The following is a 22,027-nucleotide window of genomic DNA, read 5'->3' as shown; positions in this document are numbered from 1 at the left end:
GGTAATAAAAAATGAGTGGAACACCTGCAAGTATATCAACATTTTATTCACCCGAACGTCAACTTGTTTCATGCAACGAAAACCAGATATAAATACTGTCATAGCGTAGAAATTGAAACTCATAATTTCATCAAGACATGTGATTGCGGCTATGGAAGAAAAGGGTGGTGAATTCGCCCCATTGCAAGTTCACCGCCAATCACCTTTGCAAGTTCGCCACCCTACGTAAAACTTACTTAAAACTTACGAGTCCTTACCTTGGCAGCGTTTACAAGTTTTTCTGTGGTAGAAAAAAGAGTCGAAAGATTTGAGGCGAAGTGGTTAAGGTGGGGGCGAATTTTTTTTTTTTTTATGCTAGGGGACGAACTTGCAAAGGTAAGGTAAACCAAGAAAAGAGAGTAAATGAAGATTAATTTTTCTCGCCCATTAACTGTTAGGCTTATTAAGCATTATAGCGGCACCACAGTTTCAACAGATGAGACCGAGAGTGGAGGCCCAACGTTTGACTCGGCGGCCCTGTGTCCCCAGGCTATCGGTTATCATTGGTGTCTGGCTTTTAAAGTTTGGATGCTTAAAAGCCTGAAATTGACAATTGAATTGAATTAATTTGATCAATTGAATTATAGGGAATGAGCTTGATGATCCGACAAATATTTCCTAATTTTCTCTTTACGTCAGTAGCTGATCTTGCTAGAAGAAGCTTCCTTAGACCCGATACTAAATGAACATGACGTTGCGTACACCTCGGTTATTCTTTTGTTTAGAATTTTGGAAAAGAGGGATGTTCATTCTACAATCTCGAGCTGTATCTCGAATGATATTATATCGAACCGACGGAGGAATTCTGAGAAAAAATTGGTTCTGAAGATAAGTTTTTCCTACAAAGTATCTTTAGGCGAATTTAAAAGTGCGTCATTAGAGCTTTTGAATGAGACGGGACATCCTAGAAAAGTAGCTTTACTGATATGATAGGTTTTTATTTTTATAATACTGTATTTAACAAATAGAGGAGCCTTGACTGTGCTCTGTTCTGTTATAAAGCACGCAGGAGGCGGCTAGAGCACGAAAGAAGTGTAGGGAGAAACACTCGACTACGTCTCGTGTTTCTCCCCACTTCTTGAGTGCTCTAGCCGCTTCCTGCGTGCTTTATAACTGAACAGAGCACAGTCAAGGCCTCTCCATTTGTTTTATAATAAAGAATCCGTTTAATTCCCCAAGCATTACTTTCAATTTTCAAAACAAACTTTATTTCCAAAGCGAACAACAGTGTTAGGCAGAATTATATATTTTATACTCTTAGATTAAGCTGAGGGATTTTACCGTGCGTAAACAATGTTATCTATTTATCGATCATTAACTAAGGTGCATATTTAACAAAAAGTTCAACTGAATGGAATACCATGGTGACAGACCTCATATAATCCAGTAGAGATGTAATTTTATTTGCTCGATTTAATTTTGAATTTTAAGCCGCAGAGTTTCACTTAACATGTTATGCCATAAAAATTCTAATAGGAATGCGATTTGAAGTGTTAAGTGTAAACATCTGACCAGGGACTTGGACTGGTCATTATTCATCGGGGGGGGGGGGGGGGGGGGTTTCAAAACGATTTTGGTTGTGTCATAATAAAATTTTCGTGCAATTTTTTACCCTGTAGACTCCGAATATCTTGCCCTTTTTGGCGGCTAATAACCATTTAACCAAATGAAAGAGAAACCCTGACTCCCCTTCTCTCCACCTCCCTGCATGCCGTGCGCGCCATTTCCCCTTATCAGGACTTACGCTGTTTGAACCTTACTGCCAACAACAACACATCCCAAGTAACCAATAGGTGCATTCGTAGCTACTTTAAACGTGGATTGACAAACAAATCTTTGCTTGCATTGATTGTGATGCTGACTTCTGCTCAGGTTGTCGAAACGTCAGTCACTTCTATCGAGCTACCGACAATAGCTCAAGTTTTTCAGAACTTCCCTCAGCTGGGCGACTGTACCACGCCACCAACTATTTCTCGTGTCTGATGCAATTGCTTTTGTTTCAGTTTTACCGTCCATCCACTTTAGACAATTCCTAATCATAACAAAACTAGACCACGAGCCTTTAAGACCTACTCTCTAAAGTCATCGCTAAACGTTTTAAACCCATTTATTTTGTCCACAAAGGGTTCCCGCTGGTGAAACATAGAATAGGAGTAGATATTAAGTTCACAGCTCTATATTATTTATCATTGTTATTATTTTCATTTGATCTTCGTAACAATCTAGAGAAATCTGAAGGACAAAACAAATTTTTCGGCCTGGTATCAAAAAATCTTATTTGAATTAATTCTTAAATATTTTAATGGGATTGAATGCTCAGGTCCGTAGCCAGACTTCAGAACAAGACGAGGCAAGTTTCGAGCGCCGAAGACGCCAACTGCTAGGGGAGTCTTGGGGCATGCCCCCCCCCCCCATAAAATTTTGAAATCTAGAGGCTCAGAAACTTTCCCTCAATATATCCAACTTATATTAGCTGGTTTTATCTTAACCAATCCAATTTTTTCCAGGGATTATTTTCTCAATTAAACGTTTCTTCAAAAAAAAAAAAAAGGCTAAAATCAAGACGAGGCAATTGCCCCGTCTTGCCTCATGCTAGCTACGGCCCTGATGCTAAGATTCACAACAATTTCAAAGTAGAGTGCGAGAATAATGTAAAGTCTGATCTCGTAATTAATTTCATTGTTCTGCAGATAACAGATCGGTAACCAATAAAATGACTTGTGTGTCCAAATCTACATTTTGTACGGTGGTATTTGACATGCATGATTAGTTCTGCTCAGCCGCGCGCCAATGTCCTGCGCAAAATGTCAAAAGAAATCATAACAAGCAATCGCTGTCTTGAAAAAATGAGCGGAGGAAAATTAAAATGTAAAAGGAAACAAAAGTAGCTGAAAAAGAAAACTCAAGAATTTTTAAACACTAGCCTTTTTCAAGAACGGGTATACTGTTGATTTATCATTCTGTTTTGACCTTTACCGAAAAGGATCATACACTTTTAACCCTTTACTTCCCATGAGTGACCAAGAGAGAATTTCTCCTTACAATATCTATACGATATCAAGCATAGAAGTGATGAGAATGAAGTAAAATATCAATTTGGGAATAATTAGTTGATCCAATACCAAATTCACCAAATTGACATCGTAAGAACTGTATGTCAGACAGTAAAGAGAATTACTAATGAGATCTTGGGAGTTAAAGGGTTAAAACACCATGACTTACTTGTTTGTACTTTTTTTGCAACTTGTAAGAGACAACTTGGTTCTGAAACCTTGAAAATCAAAGCACCAAGTCATTTCGCAAACGTTAGACCGCTGTGTTTTTCTAGGGTCACAGTGTTCTGTCCATGATTACTAAACTATTAATTAATCCTTCCTTCTTCTCCAAGCCACATTCGGTGACTTTTCACCCATATCGAGTTCTCAACACAAGGCTTTGGTTCATAGAAATAAGGGTCGTGTAGCCTCCTATGGTCAAACGTGTCGTATTCACAATAAGAAGAAAACTTAGAGATGGGGGGCACAGTTTTCGCGCCGTCCTCACTCGTCTTGGCCAGTTGTAGCATGCGCGACGCAAACGCTCGATGAACTCCCATGTACGTTACACACACGTTTCTCGCCTGCCAATCAAAAGCCCTCACGTGATTCAGACGAACGTCATGAAAAAATAAACGACCTGATATATTGTTGAGCCAAATGCCGATCTGCTGGCCAGCGTGCGGATGACACAACATGGTACGCGCATCTTGGTTCAAGAATTTGTCAATAATGTCACGTGAAAACAGCATCCATGACTCGTCAATCCATGTCATTTGTACTTCACAGTGAAAATTTCCCCAACAGAGATTCTGCTTAGGGCGCCAAGGTAACTCATTCAAAAGCTTCTTAAGACACACAAAGTAGTCATCGTCCGTGCGAAGAAAATATTGAAAGTTGTAATTAGCTGCGGCCCATTTGGCGTGATACAAGAAGCGCATTCCAAACTCTATCCCGCCCAGAAGCGGTTGGAACTCAATATCTCCATAACGGGATGTTTCGTTCAAGAGATTTTCCTGGATCGTCTTGTTCACGACTAGTCCGTCTGTGAAAAAGTGGCAAGCTACCTACACGGGCAGTTATAATCTTTAGTACTGTATGGCCGAGAGAAAATGATGGGACATAGAAGGAGGCTGTAGGTCCAAGCCTTGAGATATGTCAATTTCACTTCAGTTATTTATAAAATGTCGCTAGAGTGTCAAATGGAAATATATCTTTCAAGATGTCTGTATGAAAGTTAATTTTTAACTGTATTCGGCGAGAAGTTCTTCATTCTAAAAGAAACCACTATGTTTCCCACCCCAAGCTAAATTAAGTTAAGTCAAATCGATATATCCTGGTCGAAACCCTGATTTTCCTTCTTTGTCCCATTATTTTTACATGATATGGTGCATTGGATTTTAAATTGCACCGTCGAGCCTGGTAGTCTGCAATTAACTTTCTAATACTTGGTGGAGGAAGGATGTATTTCGAAGATCGAGTCCACCACAAAAATTCAAAGTTGTGAAGATGTGTAAAAGCTTAAGAAAAAGTAAGAAGAACAAAAAATTGGCTACAAAACTACGAAAATGAAATAAAATTCTGATCTTCGTCGCGGAGTTCAATGCTGCACTTAGTTTAAAGAAAGGCATTGTGGATATGATAATTTTGTGGACTGACAACTGACCAGGCACATAACTTGAACAATTGCGCTCGAGAGCGAGTCTAAGATACTTACTCATTATAAGGCTATAGTGCTATCCAATGAACAAAGATTGCTGAAACATATCGTAACCTGAAGAATTATGAACAATTTTTTTGGAAGCTAATGCACGTCAATAACGTAACCATCAGGTTAGATTAATTATGCTCGGGAATTTCAGCATTGTGCTTTTGGGCTTCACCCTTGAATACATGTTATCACGCGAAAATAATACTCAAAATTTTTCATCATGCTCATTGATAATTCAATATGATGGCTTTTAAGAGCCCCAAAATCTCCCCTCCTCCCACCCCCTCTCGTACCCTCATACCAACCACCAGCAGGGTAAGAATTCTTTTTGTGAATCGAATTCCAAAAGAGCGAACTAGAAAAACAGCCTCACTGTTTACAGAATCCAGTCTACAGAATTCATGATCTCATGTTGAACTGTAACATCAAGTGAATTTTTAAGAAGTTTAGTCAATATGCTAGCATTAGGCTCGGAACCCTGACTATTGCATTAAACTAAAATTTATGCTGGCATAATTTACCTGACCCGAACCATGAGAAACAGAACTAACCTCTTTCACATTGCAGTGTTTCCACCAAGTCTGTCGTATGGCCTTCCTTCGTTCCCAGCGCAAAGGCGCTGACGACACAATTATCACAAGGAGAACACTAGGCTTCTCTTCCCTGAGGTCTTGGATTTGACTTATTGGAAGCCCAACCGTGACTTTAGGAATTGACCAGACTAGTTCACCTTGAATCTCTCGGATATTGACACGGAAAGGAATGAGATCCGGTTGATCCGGCATGACAGGTTCTTTTACCGAAGGATTCAGGTTTATATACAGTATGGGTACTCCTATTAGCAGAACAGCAAGTAGGAGGAGGAGTTTATATCTTCGAGAATTGCCCATAACAATGATGAAGTTTGGTGGGGGACGCCGTTCAGTGTCAACGTCTCACAATTTCTGAAAGAAAGTGGCCTTTAAAGATATGACAAAGGTACAAGCAGTCTACCATTAGTTCCCTAAGACTTTCTTTCTTCGTATTTAGGTGTTTTTTCTGTCACTTTACCTTTTTTTCGTTTTTTGTTACTTGTTCCATTTCAACAATTACAACCTTTTGGATAATTGTAACCGAGAGAGAGAAAATAGAGAAGGGCATAATAGAGAGCTAATTAGATACCCTTTACATTAAATTACATCTTCTCAAACAGTTATACTAACGACGATATAAACGTTAGAAAGTGATAAAGGAATCACACTTTCAATCACAAAATTACAATTTCCTCGATTGTGATTGGTTTAAAAAACCTATATTTTCCACTTATTCACTTACCAAGTTGTCATCAGACAGTTTGTTATCGGACAGCTCAACAATACTGATTTTTATGATTAATCAGTAATAACACTTCGTGTCGTCCACTTCGGTCTGTAATTGTACTGGTGATAAACAAATCGGACTCCCGTTGCGCGGTCGTCCGATTTTGTTATCATTCGTATGATAACAGCCCGAATTGGACTCCACTCAGTTCTATTTCCATTACAAACAACAGAGACGCAAATAGTACATAGTCAAATAAAGACATTGATTAATACTGAGAAAACTAATACATGAAAATTGCTCTCTTTTCCTAGTAGCCTTCTCTCATACAGATATAGAAATATCATTTTAATAGTAGCATTCAGTAACTTTTGGACAGACACTTCATCCTTTCACTCCCAAGATTTCTTTAGTAATTCTCCTTACTATCTGTTACACAAATCTCATGATGTTACTTCAGAGAAATTGATTTTTTTCATTTGTTGGAATCGCTTGTCTGCTTGAGATTGTATTTGTATTGTGCGGAAAAAAAATCTGTCTTGGTCACTGGTTAATAGAATATAACCCAAATAGATATTTTGCAATTTACCAAAGCATGGCAGAATACATGGTGCTGTACAGTTACACATGGCTACACCAAGATAATTACAATACTACAAGTAATATATTGATTAAAATAATGATAAAAAAATTTAGGAATAATAATGATTATAATAATAATAATAATAATAATAATAATAATAATAATAATAATAATAATAATAACTAAAAGAAACACTACGGGCACTATGGGTTAAAGAAACAACGTCATAACCGAAAAAAATAAATCGCAAAAATAAAGAATTTTGGCACAAGCATCAACTGACTTTAGATAACATTTTCTTCACCTTCGCTAAACCCATGAAGTTGCTAAAATGTCTAAACTTTCTCCCATCACGTCGTATCGTTGCTCAGTTGGCAGTAGCGTCCATCTAGAATCTGGGAGGCATGGGTTCGAATTACGCCGAAGTTAATTTTTCTGACTTCTATTCTGTAACTGCGTTATCGATATACATGAAAAAATTACTCAGTTCTGATTGGTTAAGTTAAATGCAGTTTTCAGGTACTTCGATGCAGGAGAGGATTAATTCAGTGCAAAGAAGTAACAAACCAGACATTCTGATCGGTCAATAATCAAAGAAACTCACAGATAGCCGATCAAATGCGAGCCTTGGATGTCATAACATTTGGATACGCTGAAAAATTGCGAGCGAAACAATTGCCGGCGTTTTAAGTAGGTTTTCTTTCGCCACCGTAACAACAATACAGCAACTGAAAAAAAACTGTAAAAAGCACTGCTTTTTAGTTGTTGGTTTGGAAAAAGTGGTGTTTAGAGGAGGAAATTGCTAAGGAAATCGAAAGTTACGAGCCGACGTAGCTTAACACTTTGCACGAGCGATTCTACGCCGAAATTAAGAAAAAACATGGTTAAACCTCGCAAACGACGATTCCATTTCATGGAAAGTGATTCGGACACAGACTGAACAATTCCTTGAACTTTTTGTGCAAACCAATTAAGTACTGAGCCAGTGAACTGTTTGTACAGACTAAAAATCCTGTATTTGAGCAATTGAAATTTGTTATCATAAAATGGATGTAATAAATTGTAATTGAACTTAGTGAGTTGCAAATTTGGTCTCAAATAATGCTGCTTTCACCATTGCACCATCCTTGCTCCCCAAAATAGACACTGTTTACACATGAAAGAACTTTCCCAGCAAGATCCGCACCCCATACCCCGGGCAAAGTGGAGCAGTAAACTAGGCCTTCCTTTTTAATGAACTGGCAAATTTTCTACTCTGTGAGGCAATTTCTTTTCTATAAACCTCTCTTTTGCAACTAAAGCAACTTTAAAATTCACAAACGCTCGACATCGACATAAAATCTATCTTCTTCAGAAGTTCCAGCAGTTCTTCTCACAAATTAAACTTTTACGAATATCAACAGCTATCATGTTGTCTTTCTATTGCAGTCAAATGACGTACTTTAATCTTGATCATTTAAGAGATTATTTCAGGTATTTCCCATGACACTATTTTGAAAAACCAAAAGGAGGTATGTGCTGATGTTGTTGTAGTGCTCTGATTTGTTCCTCATCTCCAGAGGACGTTGTGCATATTCACGCAGTACATTTGGATCCATTTTGAAACGAAAAATAAATTTATGGTTATGGGAGTGACTACTACACGTCAGCCCATAGAAGTCTTTGGTGACATGACAAATGTGGGATGATACGTGACTATTCAGGCTGGCGATGCATCATAGGAGTGTTTCTAGGACACCGTCTTCCTAACGCAACTTATTTTACCCCTTAGGATTGTTGGTGCATCTATTCAAATGTTTTTGCATAAAAAATTTAATTGGAGAAGAATTTCCATAAAACTTGATGGGTTACAATTTGCTTGAAATATCGATCGCATGAGAAGCTAAACCTAAGACGTTTGATGAAGAATCGCATAAAAAGCTTCATCGAAAAAAAATTAATGACATGAGATTGGGTATTAAAATAATCGATATGCACCTTGTCTGCGAACGAGGCGAGTACAACAGCGCTGTATGGTGATTTAACAAGGTGTGAATGATGGGCCCTATTTTCTGTGGTTTTACCAAAGATAGGTTTCGAAATTAATACTGAACGAGAGGTTACATGGTAATTTTGACACTGATAACGCGCCATAGTCGAGAATTTAAAATGGACGCCACTTAATGCGCAGATTGTATCGTACATTTAATGTCTGCTTGCAAGGGTAAGAGTAGCTTTGTTTTCCAGAGTCTCAATGTTTTCCGAGACGAAAATTGCGCGAAACTTTGAGAATCGAGGGAAACAAATTTAACTGTTTCCCTCGCAAGCAAACATCAACGCTTCGTTATACATCCAAAGCACGGAAATGATAAGCAGGCAAACGAAAGCGTTTGCAACACTAAAATATTTGGAACCTTATTTGGAACAACGAGGAAGTAGTCGATTACATAAATGAACCTATATTTCTAGCTATAGCTATCTAGGCAGTCAGGACAGCAACACCGAGGAATAAGTCCATTACAAAAATGAACCTATATCTCTAGCAATAATTTCGTAGATGGCTGGATGTACTTAATGTCTCCTACAGCACCATAACTCGACTACCGCACAAAATTTGTGATCAGTGCAGCGTTAAATCCCAAGTGAAAACTTCCTCTTCTCTGACAACGCAAATTTTCCGAATTTTTAAACGCACAAACCGAGCTATCATTCTACTCATTAAAGAATTTGTTTTGCCACGTCCTCGTTACCATCGTAGTTTACTTAGAGTTCACATAATTTCTTGTAAAACACTGCAAGTTTACCTTCAATCGTATTTTCGGAGTCCTGATGCCCACCAGTCAATGTCGTCTTTCAATAAAGTAGGAATGAAACGAAAAACAAATTTATGGTTATTGAGTGACTATTACACGGCAGCCCATAGAAGTCTCTAGTAATATGACAAATGTGGGATGATACGTGACTATTCAGGCTGGCGATGCATCATAGGAGTGTTTCTAGGACACTGTCTTCTTAACGCAACATATTTTACCCCTTAGGATTGTTGGTGCATCTATTCAAATGTTTTTGCATAAAAAATTTAATTGGAGAAGAATTTCCATAAAACTTGATGGGTTACAATTTGCTTGAAATATCGATCGCATGAGAAGCTAAACCTAAGACGTTTGATGAAGAATCGCATAAAAAGCTTCATCGAAAAAAAATTAATGACATGAGATTGGGTATTAAAATAATCGATATGCACCTTGTCTGCGAACGAGGCGAGTACAACAGCGCTGTATGGTGATTTAACAAGGTGTGAATGATGGGCCCTATTTTCTGTGGTTTTACCAAAGATAGGTTTCGAAATTAATACTGAACGAGAGGTTACATGGTAATTTTGACACTGATAACGCGCCATAGTCGAGAATTTAAAATGGACGCCACTTAATGCGCAGATTGTATCGTACATTTAATGTCTGCTTGCAAGGGTAAGAGTAGCTTTGTTTTCCAGAGTCTCAATGTTTTCCGAGACGAAAATTGCGCGAAACTTTGAGAATCGAGGGAAACAAATTTAACTGTTTCCCTCGCAAGCAAACATCAACGCTTCGTTATACATCCAAAGCACGGAAATGATAAGCAGGCAAACGAAAGCGTTTGCAACACTAAAATATTTGGAACCTTATTTGGAACAACGAGGAAGTAGTCGATTACATAAATGAACCTATATTTCTAGCTATAGCTATCTAGGCAGTCAGGACAGCAACACCTTGGAATACGTCCATTACAAAAATGAACCTATATCTCTAGCAATAATTTCGCAGATGGCTGGATGTACTTAATGTCTCCTACAGCACCATAACTCGACTACCGCACAAAATTTGTGATCAGTGCAGCGTTAAATCCTTAGTGAAAACTTCCTCTTCTCTGACGACGCAAATTTCCCGAATTTTTAAACGCGCAAACCGAGCTATCATTCTACTCATTAAAGAATTTGTTTTGCCACGTCCTCGTTATCATCGTGGTTTACTTAGAGTTCACATAATTTCTTGTAAAACACTGCAAATTTACCTTCAATCGTATTTTCGGAGTCCTGATGCCCACCAGTCAATGTCGTCTTTCAATAAAGTAGGAAGCACTGTTTTTCAACCTCAGGCCACTCTATTGTGTTTTGGAGAAATAGTGGAAAGCTAGCGTCAAAATGGTTGGAATCGTCGAGAAGTTCAAGGAAGCAAGAAATCACACCCATACCGTTCTGATCACATGTTATGCCAATCCGGGACATTGGTTGGTTTCAAATGTCGCTCGGGATCCAATCATATATTTCGATCGGGTTACAGGTTAATTTAAGCAGAGCCTGAGATTAGCGAGGGAAACTGCGTGTATATATAACAATGCTATCTTAAAAAAGAATTTCATCTTACCACGAGGTTTTATTTAGTTACATGGGGTGTTTATTCTTTGTTTTGTGATTCTGTTGTGACTGTGCTCGGCACAGTTGACTAGATCTGAAATAGTGAAAATTGTTAATATTGAAGCGGAAAGAAAATAGCCAACACCTACATGCTATTTATATAACATCACGTTAGCTACAACAGGTGAGATTTTGCTCCCACGATATTTTGAGAGGCAGTCCAGCGGAAACTGGTAGGCGCATGCTCAGTTGTATCCAAAATGGTGTACGGTAACGGTAAACGGTACGTAACGATTATGCCCAATTAAATAGATTTTCTTCAGCCGACACTGGATGTAGACATTTTGTTTTTCTATTTTTCATATGCAGCATTCAGTATACTTTTTTACTTCCCAACAAATAACGTAAAAGTTATAAATTATCTTATCGCTTCTTCCCTACCCATCTTGGGTCTATGTTTTTGCACCAATTGCTCGCCTGGTTGCTTTTTTCGAAACGGTGAACAGATTCCCTCATTTTGGGAGTTCTTTTGTTTGGATTTGCGCGAGAATTTCGCCGCATTTAAAGCTTAATGCTTGCCCCTCCCCCACCCCCTCCCGCTCATACTTAAACGAAGAAAAGTAAGCAGTTTTAGGAGAAAAAAATCCCCGCTCCAAACTATGAGAAATAGATCCAAAAACAGGCTATTACGAGTGGACAACCTTCGAAGGAAAGAATGCGAAGACCATCTTTTGGACTCGTTTGTTACTCAAGGAGAGATTGAAGGATTTATAGTGGCACTTGATGGCAACTTACAGAGAAAATATGAGAAGTTATTGTAGTTATCAGGAGTTGTATTTTCCAGCGTGAAACCTCGAAAGATACCTTATATTTTGGTAATGTTAAGTGTATTGAGATTCGATCATCATTTCTAGAACACTCCTTATTGTTAAGTTATCGTGCATGCTGCTACCCAGCTTAAAAGTTATGACCTCACTTACTTACTAAGCTTGTGTCAAAAGATAAAATTGGCATCTAGCAAGAATCTTCACTAAAGGTGTTTTTTTTTTTTTTACTTATTGGAACGATGAAAATGAATAGAAATAATATATTAGCACAAGCCACTCAGTAAAAATTATAATAAGCCAGTTTATCATTTCTTATTCCTTTCGGCGGTCGTATCTTACAGGTATAATTTAGCACGCTCGACATCTCTTTTACTTAGAGGTGACTTCAGGTGTCAACATGCAGTACTTTTCATCTTCCGCACTGAATTTGTAATCAGATAACTTATACGGCTAGCACGAAGCTCTTTTAGGGGCGGTACCTTGGGTACGCCCTTTCTTCTCCGAATGTTCTGTTTATTCTGCCGATATGTGGCAGTCTTCAAAGACTATTTTCTCTTAAGATATCTTTTCAAGTATGATTTTAATTCTGTTAGTAAGTTCATTATAGTTTTTATATTGTCAATCCTGTTTTTGTTTCGCTCGACCTTGACCGTAAGGTAGAAGGTCAATTTATAAAGCGTAAATATCGCGAAGGTATCTACTTAGTATGTGAACTCCGCTCTGCGTAGTTTAGCGTGATTCACCAGTTAAGTGTACAAGCATGACGAAGGTTAGAGATTGACAGCTCAGTAAGCGTCACCTTTATAAGCGGTGACCCACACTTCCCTTGAGAGATCAGAGCTAGTCCCCGTTGTAATAACCTGGGTAAGAAAAGAGAGAATAAAAGAAATAGTCAACTGAACGACGAGTTAGGACATAACTTCTAACACTTGCATACTGAGGGATATCCACCATCTTGTCTTGGATTGTTGGTAATGATAAGTAAAATTGATCCTTATGAGAACGCTGCGAGGGAAAAGGCACGTGTTTTTAGTAAGATTGCTCATTTCTTGTTTTTCAGTCTCTAGCGCAGTTTAGTGCAGCGGGTTATATAACGGCTAGAAAACTTTAATTTTCTTTATTACCCCCTAAGGAAAGGAATAATCCATAATCACCTGGTGTAAATATCGAGATTGCGAAAGATCGTTCATGGGCCCTTTACTGTTTATTTTGTAATTCACACCGTGGAAGTTTGACATTATCTTTCTACTTTATCGTCATTTCTCTACATCAAAAAAAAAAGAATACCTGAAATATGAGTTTTACTGCTCCCTCACTTCAGTTTAGGTTGAAGACTTTTAATCATCAGTGGATTCACCAGTAGAAGGTGAAAGCCAGTCTCTATGCATTAGGTAATATATAGATTTAGCCAAGCTTAAAAGCGGAGCTCTTGTTAGTTTATTTTCTAACCCCTCATTATAATAAAAACTGTAATAAAGCTCTCCATCATTGGCTATAAAAGAGTTTCCTCAAGGGGATTAAGAGACCAGTCGGGGGGGGTGGGGAGGGAAGGGAAGAATTGGCGAGATCTGGAACCTGGGGACGACGTTTTCACAATCTTCAAGCAGCTGAGGACCTTCGTTGTCGTTCCTGATGTTTTGAGCAGAAAAAAAATTAAGTGGATATCCTTTTTTTAAGTGAAAGTATTAACAAAAAATGTTTGTGAACATAATAGCATGATAGATGAATAAATTAAACTTGCTCATAAGAAATTTGTAGATTTTAAAGCTCTCATAGGACGGATGAATCGATAAAATCTTCTGTCATTCCTCTCTCCTATTCCCCGTGCCCTTTTCATCTTACATGAGTCGTCATAGCCAGCCCACGCAAATGGAAACCATCCATCAAAAGGAATGATCAGATTGATATTCAAAATACCTCACAAAAGAAAAGCTTATCTATGAAACATATTCATTCTGCATTCTGAGAAGATATGTTTGAGCCGCCATCAGCAGAGAGTAAGATCTTAGGACATAATTTTTAAAACCTCAAAGTACACAAAATATACCAGTTACCTCTCACAATTACAAAAGAAATGTTATACTAACGATTAGCATCTTTTAACGAGGCGAAACCAGACACCAAGCCACCTCAGAGCGTTATGAAACTGAGCCAGAGAAATTTTTGACGACAACTGATAACTTGTCAACAAAAAGTCGGAAACTGACTTCAGACTAAAGCAAGCTACCACAATTTTTGTTCATTTGGGGGCTGTAGGGGATGTCCGCTTGCAGAAAGCCTTTTACATACATTTATGATGAAACTGCGTGCTCTATCGGCAAATAGTTCGCTTTCTTTTTTCTCAGTTTCATTTTGTCTCGGCTGCTTAGAGAAGTTGAGTCAGAGACAAGGATTTACCCCATATTAAGTCCTGTTCTTCTTTCTGGAAGAACTGCAAAGCAAGAAAATAATCTCTTGCTGCAAATTCCATTGCGCTCGTGGCTTTGCTTCTATTCCTTGTCATTGGCTTAGAAACATCTCGCCACCTTCTCATCGAATCAAATGAAAAAGTGAGATATTGTGTTCCTCTGTCACCACTCTTTAGTCAATGCTGATAGTTATGGTATGCAGGACCTAATTAATATATGACCTAATTGGCGATCGAGTTCTTTGTGGCTCATTGGCAAAGCATCCGAACGCGAGACCAAAAACATAAAGACTAAAATCTTCGAGGGGGAATTTGCTCTTGACAGTCCCCGAAATGTTCGGTGCCACAAGCTCATGAAACTTTAATTATTCTTTCAACCATTGTTATTAGCCGTTGCGACTATTTCACAAACACTCCTGAATTGATCTCGGCCAGAATTGTTTTTATTTCTTAACAAAAGGCAGAGAGTACTTTGATCCGCGATTAACACTCTAGACATTATATTTCTTTCCTCGAGGTCCCCTCTTCTATTCGCTCTCTCATCTTTTGAGTACATAATATTTAAACTGTTCATAAACTTGGCAAAATAAATGCGGCAGATAAAAGCATTGCAAATGATAGGCTGTTATTTAACAAAGCTGACTTAGGGGAAATCATCGTGGGAGAGTCAGAGTTTGTCGCAGTCAAACGCATAGCTCGTGAATAAACACCCTTAGCACTAAGCACATTGGGGATCTCCCCAATACTCGTAAAAAACTTTCGATCGTAGCTCAAGGTCCACTTCCGTTTAGAATATCATATCTTCAGAGTACTTCGTGTGCATAATTTTCATAACCTTAGCTAGATTCGACTGATTTGACAGATTTGTCAAAGAATTGAAAATTATTCAATTAAGTAGATAGTAGCTGTAGTAAATATTTACCTACGGCTCGGTAAGTATTCACCACTTTTACCGACATAAGGGTGAATAATGCTCGAATATACCAACCGAGAACTAGAAATTTTTTGTAGTCAGTGCTGAGAAAAACGATTATAATGGAGATTTACTCTCATCGGCTGCTTGGAGATAAATGGTACTCGCGAACATCTCCGAGACAGTAAATTTGCACTCGCGAAAAGCACCATGCCTGTGTGGTTTTAACAAACAAATTCTTTTGGGGCGTACTGCCTCAAGAATTATTTCATCGAAAAGATATTGTTAAACAATCCCTCTAGGAGGCCTTCCACTCAGTTATTAAGTTATTACAATTGTCTGTCAACTTATTAAATTAGAAGGATCAGTGCGTACATGTGTAGAGGCTGTTTATTACAAAACGTACTACAGAGGAAAATGAGTTGAGTATCAGAAATGCGTTCCACTCTTTTGAATCGTTTGAAATTAATTAGCGGATGACCAAAATAATAATCAATTAATCTAGCGACAAATATTTATAATCACGCTTCGTGGATATATTTTATCCACCTAGACCATTAACTTAGACTTTTCAAATCACTACGTGATGTGCGGCAAATTAACTGATTAAACTAATAGCAAATATTTAATTGCACGGTCAACAACACGGCCAACAGCTCTTTTTTTTGGGGGGAAGATACGAACAAATTCAATGTCTCGATCTGTCCTACAATCTAATTTGGACATTTTTCGGCGAAAAAAAAACAAGTATGTTTATCTAAAGTTGAACTAATTAAAAAGTTATTTCGAAAATATCATTTAATTGTAAATAAAAAGAAGCATACTAAAACAAATGATATTGGGACGCAAGGTATTTTGAACTCTCTCTCTCAAGAAGGATGGATCGGAAAAAACTTTTGCAGACATTTGCGCTGTCGTACCTCCTTTTTTTTCAGCTTGTGATCGGCACAGATGAACTAAAGGAAAGAGTAAGTTACTTAAAGCCATGTAAAGTATTCATTTTTGTAGAAACGTTTTTGAGTCAGGCACAAATTTAACTTCGACATTCGAGTCGTGGTAAGAACGGGCTGTTCGGATCAGGATGTGGCGAGAAATTCTTTCAAAACTGTATGAAAATTTCCACTATTGTCGGGAGTTCACTTGTAAGGACTTATTTTTTCAGGTGTTATTAACAGGTCAAATATATAGACTTAATTCACCGCAGTTACAGAGTTACAAAGTTATTCGTCTCTTGGAGAAGTGATCGTCGATCACAAGTCATCCAAGGAGTGTCTCTTGGGTTTCTTCAGAGAGTGGCATGTAAAGTCGCAATTAAATGTTTTACAATTGCAGGAGATAAGGGAAAAAGGCTGTCCAGTAAAAGCAGGCCCAGCAGGTCGAGATGGATTACCGGGACGAGATGGAGCACCAGGACGGGATGGACTGCCGGGACGGGATGGTGTACCTGGACCCAACGGGGAAGTGGGACCACCAGGGCCAGCGGGAATCCAAGGAGAGCCTGGGACCCAAAGGAGATGGAAACAGTGTTTTTGGAACCACATCAATTCTGAGACTGATAATGGAAAAGTTCTGGTATGTATTCCGAGAAGGCAAATAGTTGGTGCTCACTCTTACAGTAGAGAAGGTGGAGGGGGATATATAGCAGTCATCATTGTCAAGATTGAACAGGAAGACGAAAAAAGAGATATTTACTGCATCAATGCATCTAATAAATTGTTTTGAACCTTTCCTTTTAAGGAATGTCCGTTTACCAAGGCTGCCCCAAACACATACCTCCGTGTTGTTTACATAGGCAACCTTCGCATCGCCGGTTGCAAACACTGTTGCATGAGATGGTTTTTAACCTTCAACGACATCGAATGCAAGGCTCCCGCTGCTATTGATGCTGTTGTCTACCAGAATGTCGACCTGAATATCCATCGCCCCGCCAACGTAGAGGGCTACTGCACAGGAATCGGCAAAGGCCTCGTGCGTGTTGGCCTGCACGTCGGTCAGTGCCATGGTTTTGGTATTTTCAACGCTTACACCGGCTGGAATTCAGTAAGCAGGATCATTATTGAAGAGATTGAGCCTCCTGTTGCTTAAATAGGCAGCAGTGCTCTTTCCACCCGCTAGTTCTTGATTTATCATAGGGGCAGTCGAATGTTGAATTGCAACTGCCGGGTAGTTAGGCTCACTGTGTTAAGGGTGTCTTAACTGTATTGGGTGGAACTCATCACAAAACATGGAAATAAACCTGCGAAGAAACTTAATTTTGGTCCATGTGTTCTTTTTATCATTTTGATGAAACATAGCTGTACATTGGGAAACATTTCCACTTTGGGAAGACAGACATTATTGCTCATTTTCCCACTTTGTATGACAATCCGCGGTGTTATAAGTATGTGGCGTCCTCATGTAGGCGTAACTTGATTGAATAAACGTGACATAATCGATTCGGGAGGAAATGGGTCCCTTTCATTCATAGAATAACATTTCTCCCAAAAAAGCCGTGGCCAAATGATTTATCAGACAGAATATTGAATATTAAACGAGCTGAAAGTATTCTATGTGACTTTGCTATCACATATCCACCCAAGTTTACTCAATTGAGCAAATTGCAGATGTTTGAAAGTAAAGCATTCTCAGTGAAAGTCCTCTGAATAATTTCTTGGTTTTCAGTATGAAATACATTATCGAATGGAGTGAGAGAGACTGCCTCACTGTGTATAATAACAACTGCATGCTAAATTCCAAAAAAAATTAGGAGGCAAATGCTGCCATATTAGATTTGCCATAGTTTCAAGTTGTCCCTGGTACTCTTAAAAGACTTAAGTTCCTTGCTTTAGGTTTACTCTCCCATCGAATCTCTTATATTCTTAGTACCTCATAATTCCCACGTTCAAAACCTTGGCTGAAAAGGTTCGGCAAATAAAAGCGTATAGTCAAATATTACCCACCGAAGTAGAAGTGGGTAGAGGTGGATATTTACCTTACGGCTTGGTAAACATTAACCACTTTCACAGACACTAGAGTGAGTTATTATTTTCGAATATACCTCACAAGAAAAGTGTAAAGAAAAATTATCGGAACACGAACTCTTGATTAGGCATCTCTGAAATAGCCAATCAGCGCGCGCTAAAAGCACCATACCTGCGTGGTATACACAAACAAATTTTGTCTAACAGGTCGAGCCGCCCCACGCGTTCTTTTATCCACTGAAAAACATTATTAAAAATCCCTCTATGAGGCCTTCCACTCCGTAAATAAGTGTTTACAGTTGTCTGTCTACTAATTAAACCAGAAATGATCGATGCATACAAGTGCAGAGACTGTTTATTACATAACGTACTACAGGGGGAAATGAGTTGAATTAAAAGTCTACAGCACAGGAATCGCCAGAGGCTGGGTGCGTGTTGGTTTGTACGTCGGTCAGTGTCATAGTTTTGGTATTTTCAATGTCCACACCGGCTGGCATTCAGTCAGTAGAATCATCATTGAGAAGATTGAGCCCCCTGTTGCTTTAATAGGCAGTGCTCTTTCCACCCAAGCGTATAGTTCTTGATTCATTATAAGCTCAACTTATTTTATATTGTAACCGTGGATTAGTCAGGTACAAACGCTGTCTCGATTAAACAGGGTGGAGGTCACGCCAAAATGTTACATTAAATCTGCGAATAAACTTATGTTTGGTCCATCAGCCTTTTATACGATTACAACATAATATGCAAAAAGTATCTTTGAGAATAGATTAGCACAATAGTTCATGATGATTTTAGATATATGAAAATTCATATATTGGCACTGCGGTGGAGAGATGAAATTAAGAGATCCTCGCAGCTAAGAACACTACTGAAACGAGTAGTTGTAAATAGGACCTGAAAAAAATTCAGGCCCGTACGCTGCACCGGTATCGCAGAGGTCATGGGTTCAAATCCCGTACGGGCCTGAATTTTTTTCAGGTCCTATTTACAATTAATCGTTTCAGTAGTGTTCTTAGCTGCGAGGATCTCTTAATTTCAGCAATAGTTCATACTTACTCCTTACATGACGCACCGCGGATTGAATAAATGTGACATATCCTGGACGCAATATGTCCCCTAAACCAAATAATGTTCTCTCTAATTAGCCATGGCTCAAGTATGTTTCAGTATTTGGTCAATGAACGAGCTAAAATCTTACTTTTGTTTACAATCAGGTGAATCTGTAATCAAGTACTGCGACGGCAAATCATAGAGTGTGCAACAGTCATTAAGCGAGTTTCCGTGGGACTGTTGTGGAAAAAGTCGTGTTTTTAATATAGTAAAATCGACGCAAAGTCTCTTCTGCGTACTGTTGTGGTGGGGCAATTGTCACTCTTCCTTGACATTTTCCTAACTTATATTAATATACATTAACCAGGAGCCCATTACTTCTCCTGACATCAACTAACTCTATTGAGCACTTGTAAATCAAGGCTGACTTTCAAAAATGGCGGCATGGCAAGATTAACTCATTATTTTTTGAGCACGTGGGACGGTATGGCGCCCCTGGACCCAAGGGGAAGTGGGACCACCAGGGTCGCCGGAGCCTGGGAACCAGAGGAGATGGAAACAGTGTTTTTGTAGCCACATGAGTTTAGACATTGATGTTGGACGAGTTGTGGTATTTATTCCAAGAAGGCAAATCGTTGGTGCTCACTCAAACAGCGGAAGAATAGGGAAGGGGATAGAAGGTCGCCCTTGTCAAAATTTGGAAGGGAAGAAAAGCTATTGTATCTGCAAGGTTAATTCATTTTATCACTTTTTAAAATCTTTTTCAAAGAAATGTCAGTTCAAAACCTCCCCGAACACATTCTTTCATGTAGTTGTAATGGGCATTCGCACAGCAGGCATTCGCATGGCCATTCGCACAGCAGGCATTCGCATGGCCATTCGCACAGCGGTTATATATAAACTGTTGCATGGGATGGTTTTTCAATCAATGACATCGTATGCGGCATACCTGCTGTCATTGATGCCGTTGTGTACCAGAGTGTCGATCTCTACATCCATCGCTCGGCCAGTTTAGAAGGCTAATGCACTAAAATGGGCAAAGAACTGGTCGGTTAGTGTTGTAGCTATGCCATTTTCAACGCTTACTCCGGATGGAATTCAGTCAGCAGGATCATTATTGAGGGGTTGAGCTCCCAGTTGCTTACATCGCCTACGTTTTTTTTTTACCCAGGGGCATAGTTCTTGATTCATTATTAGGGCAGTTTATGTTGCATTGTAACCAGGGATTAGTTAGGCCCACTGCCTAATTGTACAGCATGAAAGTCACGAGAATATGTAAAAATAAACCTGCAAAAGATTTAAGTTTGGTCCAACGTTTGGTCTGATATGATCACTAAATCCTATCCTAAGGTATCACTATAAGACAGGTCGAAATAAAGTCCTCTTTTCACATACGTATCTGGCGTATTTCATACCCGTAAGATTGATTGAATTTGATGTATTCTAGACGCATTATGTCCCTTGGGTTCATGAAGTAATTTTCCTTTTGTTACCCATAAGCCCTCAAGGTGATTATAGAGTCAGTCAAAAGAGGTTTTTTCCTTCAAACGTCCACTGTATAGTGTTCTCAACTGAATTCGTTGAAAGTTGGGCTTTCCGTGTGAGGTTTCTCTTTAATTTCTCTGCCTTCGTTGTGAAGAGCATTGTTAGAAAAAGTGAGAGAGAGGACCTTCTTCTGAATGATAACAACTGAAAGCTGAGTTGGAAAAGTCAGGTGGCAAATGCCAGCAAACTAGACATTTTCAAAATTGCAGAGGATTCTCGGCCAGTCAATCTCGCAACCAAAATTTCCCTGTACATACCTTTATTCCAATAATAATCTGTTTTAATTTATTTTAAATGCGCGTTCCTGCAGAGCGACTATTTTGAGAACAACAGCTGATTGGTTTGTGGCTCTGTGGTGAAATTTAGTGTGTGAGAGTTGGCAGCTTGTGGATTGTGGTTTATGACGTTCACTATGATGACGTGGTGACATTTTTTGGTCAAGACGATAAAAACACAAGCTAAGAAAGCGTAACCTCTGAGCGCTACTCTTGAAGCCTGAAATTTTCTTCCCCTTTGTTCCATTTTCCAGAATAAAGAAAGCGAACCGGCTCGATCTTGATTTTTTTTTCATAATTTCGATATTTATGCTCATAATTGCTGACTTCTATACTTCATTAGCTATGTGACTTTTTACCTCTACCCACTCTTCCTCTTTACCTCGAGGACCTCGACCTTTACCCTCGACCTACACAGAGACTCCTCCAATTTGGTAGAGAATTAGATAGCGGATCACTGTTTGCAAGTCTAAGCAACAGTCAGGCGCGATTTCTTATCGAATTACGCAACTGTGTCCCACAAATTTATTAAGCTTGGTGTTTAAATGGTGTATCAAACGTAGAAGTATTTTGAGAGGAATCAATCTGAAACACCCACTTAAGTGGCAATAGAGTGATTTCCGACGCTTGATAATTCATAACTAAAGGTACGGGAAAAAGGGCTGGATCGATCTCGCTACCGAAAAATTGATTTCTAACCTTGATATTTTTCTAAATGACACAGGCTTGCATCTAGCTTAATTCAGTTAGCTTAATTACCTATGTGAATTGGTGGAGAATTTAGTAGATGACTTTGTTTTACATGACGTTTGCAGACTTTGCAAGAAATTAAAAGAACACAATAGCAGATGTTAAGCCAGCCAAAACTACAGTTACGCACAATTTTTGGTTGAATCATACATCTGTATGACTATAAATGAAAATACTAAGGTAAGGATCGAATGGTAAAGCAAACAGTAGCAGAATTCAACGGGAACCCGCCCCAATGCCGTCATTTGATTCTTCTGT

At 38.8% G+C, this 22,027-nt stretch overlaps 2 protein-coding genes across 3 annotated transcripts; one reads left to right on the top strand and one right to left on the bottom strand.

Moving 5' to 3' along the window:
• Positions 1-3,281: 3,281 nt before the first annotated feature.
• On the bottom strand, positions 3,282-10,952 carry LOC131773857 (beta-1,3-galactosyltransferase 6-like). Of its 2 annotated transcripts, XM_066164369.1 has the most exons (5): positions 10,877-10,952; positions 10,697-10,786; positions 9,451-9,496; positions 5,337-5,729; positions 3,282-4,141 (listed from the first exon to the last, which is right to left on the bottom strand). In XM_066164369.1, the coding sequence occupies exons 4-5, from the start codon at positions 5,673-5,675 to the stop codon at positions 3,401-3,403; spliced, it is 1,080 nt and encodes a 359-aa protein (XP_066020466.1). In that variant the 5' UTR covers positions 5,676-5,729; positions 9,451-9,496; positions 10,697-10,786; positions 10,877-10,952; the 3' UTR covers positions 3,282-3,400. The 2 variants fall into 2 exon arrangements, with proteins under 2 accessions (XP_066020466.1, XP_058945809.2); XM_059089826.2 differs by lacking the exon at positions 10,877-10,952 and having other exon boundaries at positions 10,697-10,819.
• A 5,077-nt stretch (positions 10,953-16,029) lies between these two features.
• On the top strand, positions 16,030-17,438 carry LOC131773852 (collagen triple helix repeat-containing protein 1-like). The gene is made up of 3 exons (XM_059089814.2): positions 16,030-16,154; positions 16,519-16,758; positions 16,924-17,438. Exons 1-3 carry the CDS (start codon positions 16,065-16,067, stop codon positions 17,269-17,271), a joined length of 678 nt encoding a protein of 225 aa, XP_058945797.1. The 5' UTR covers positions 16,030-16,064; the 3' UTR covers positions 17,272-17,438.
• The last annotated feature ends 4,589 nt before the right edge of the window (positions 17,439-22,027 follow it).

The sequence above is a fragment of the Pocillopora verrucosa genome, chromosome 3 (assembly GCF_036669915.1).
Source record: "Pocillopora verrucosa isolate sample1 chromosome 3, ASM3666991v2, whole genome shotgun sequence".
Lineage (NCBI taxonomy): Eukaryota > Metazoa > Cnidaria > Anthozoa > Scleractinia > Pocilloporidae > Pocillopora > Pocillopora verrucosa.
The sequence above is the reverse complement of the archived record's forward strand: the minus strand, read 5'-3'. Positions and strand labels throughout refer to the sequence as shown.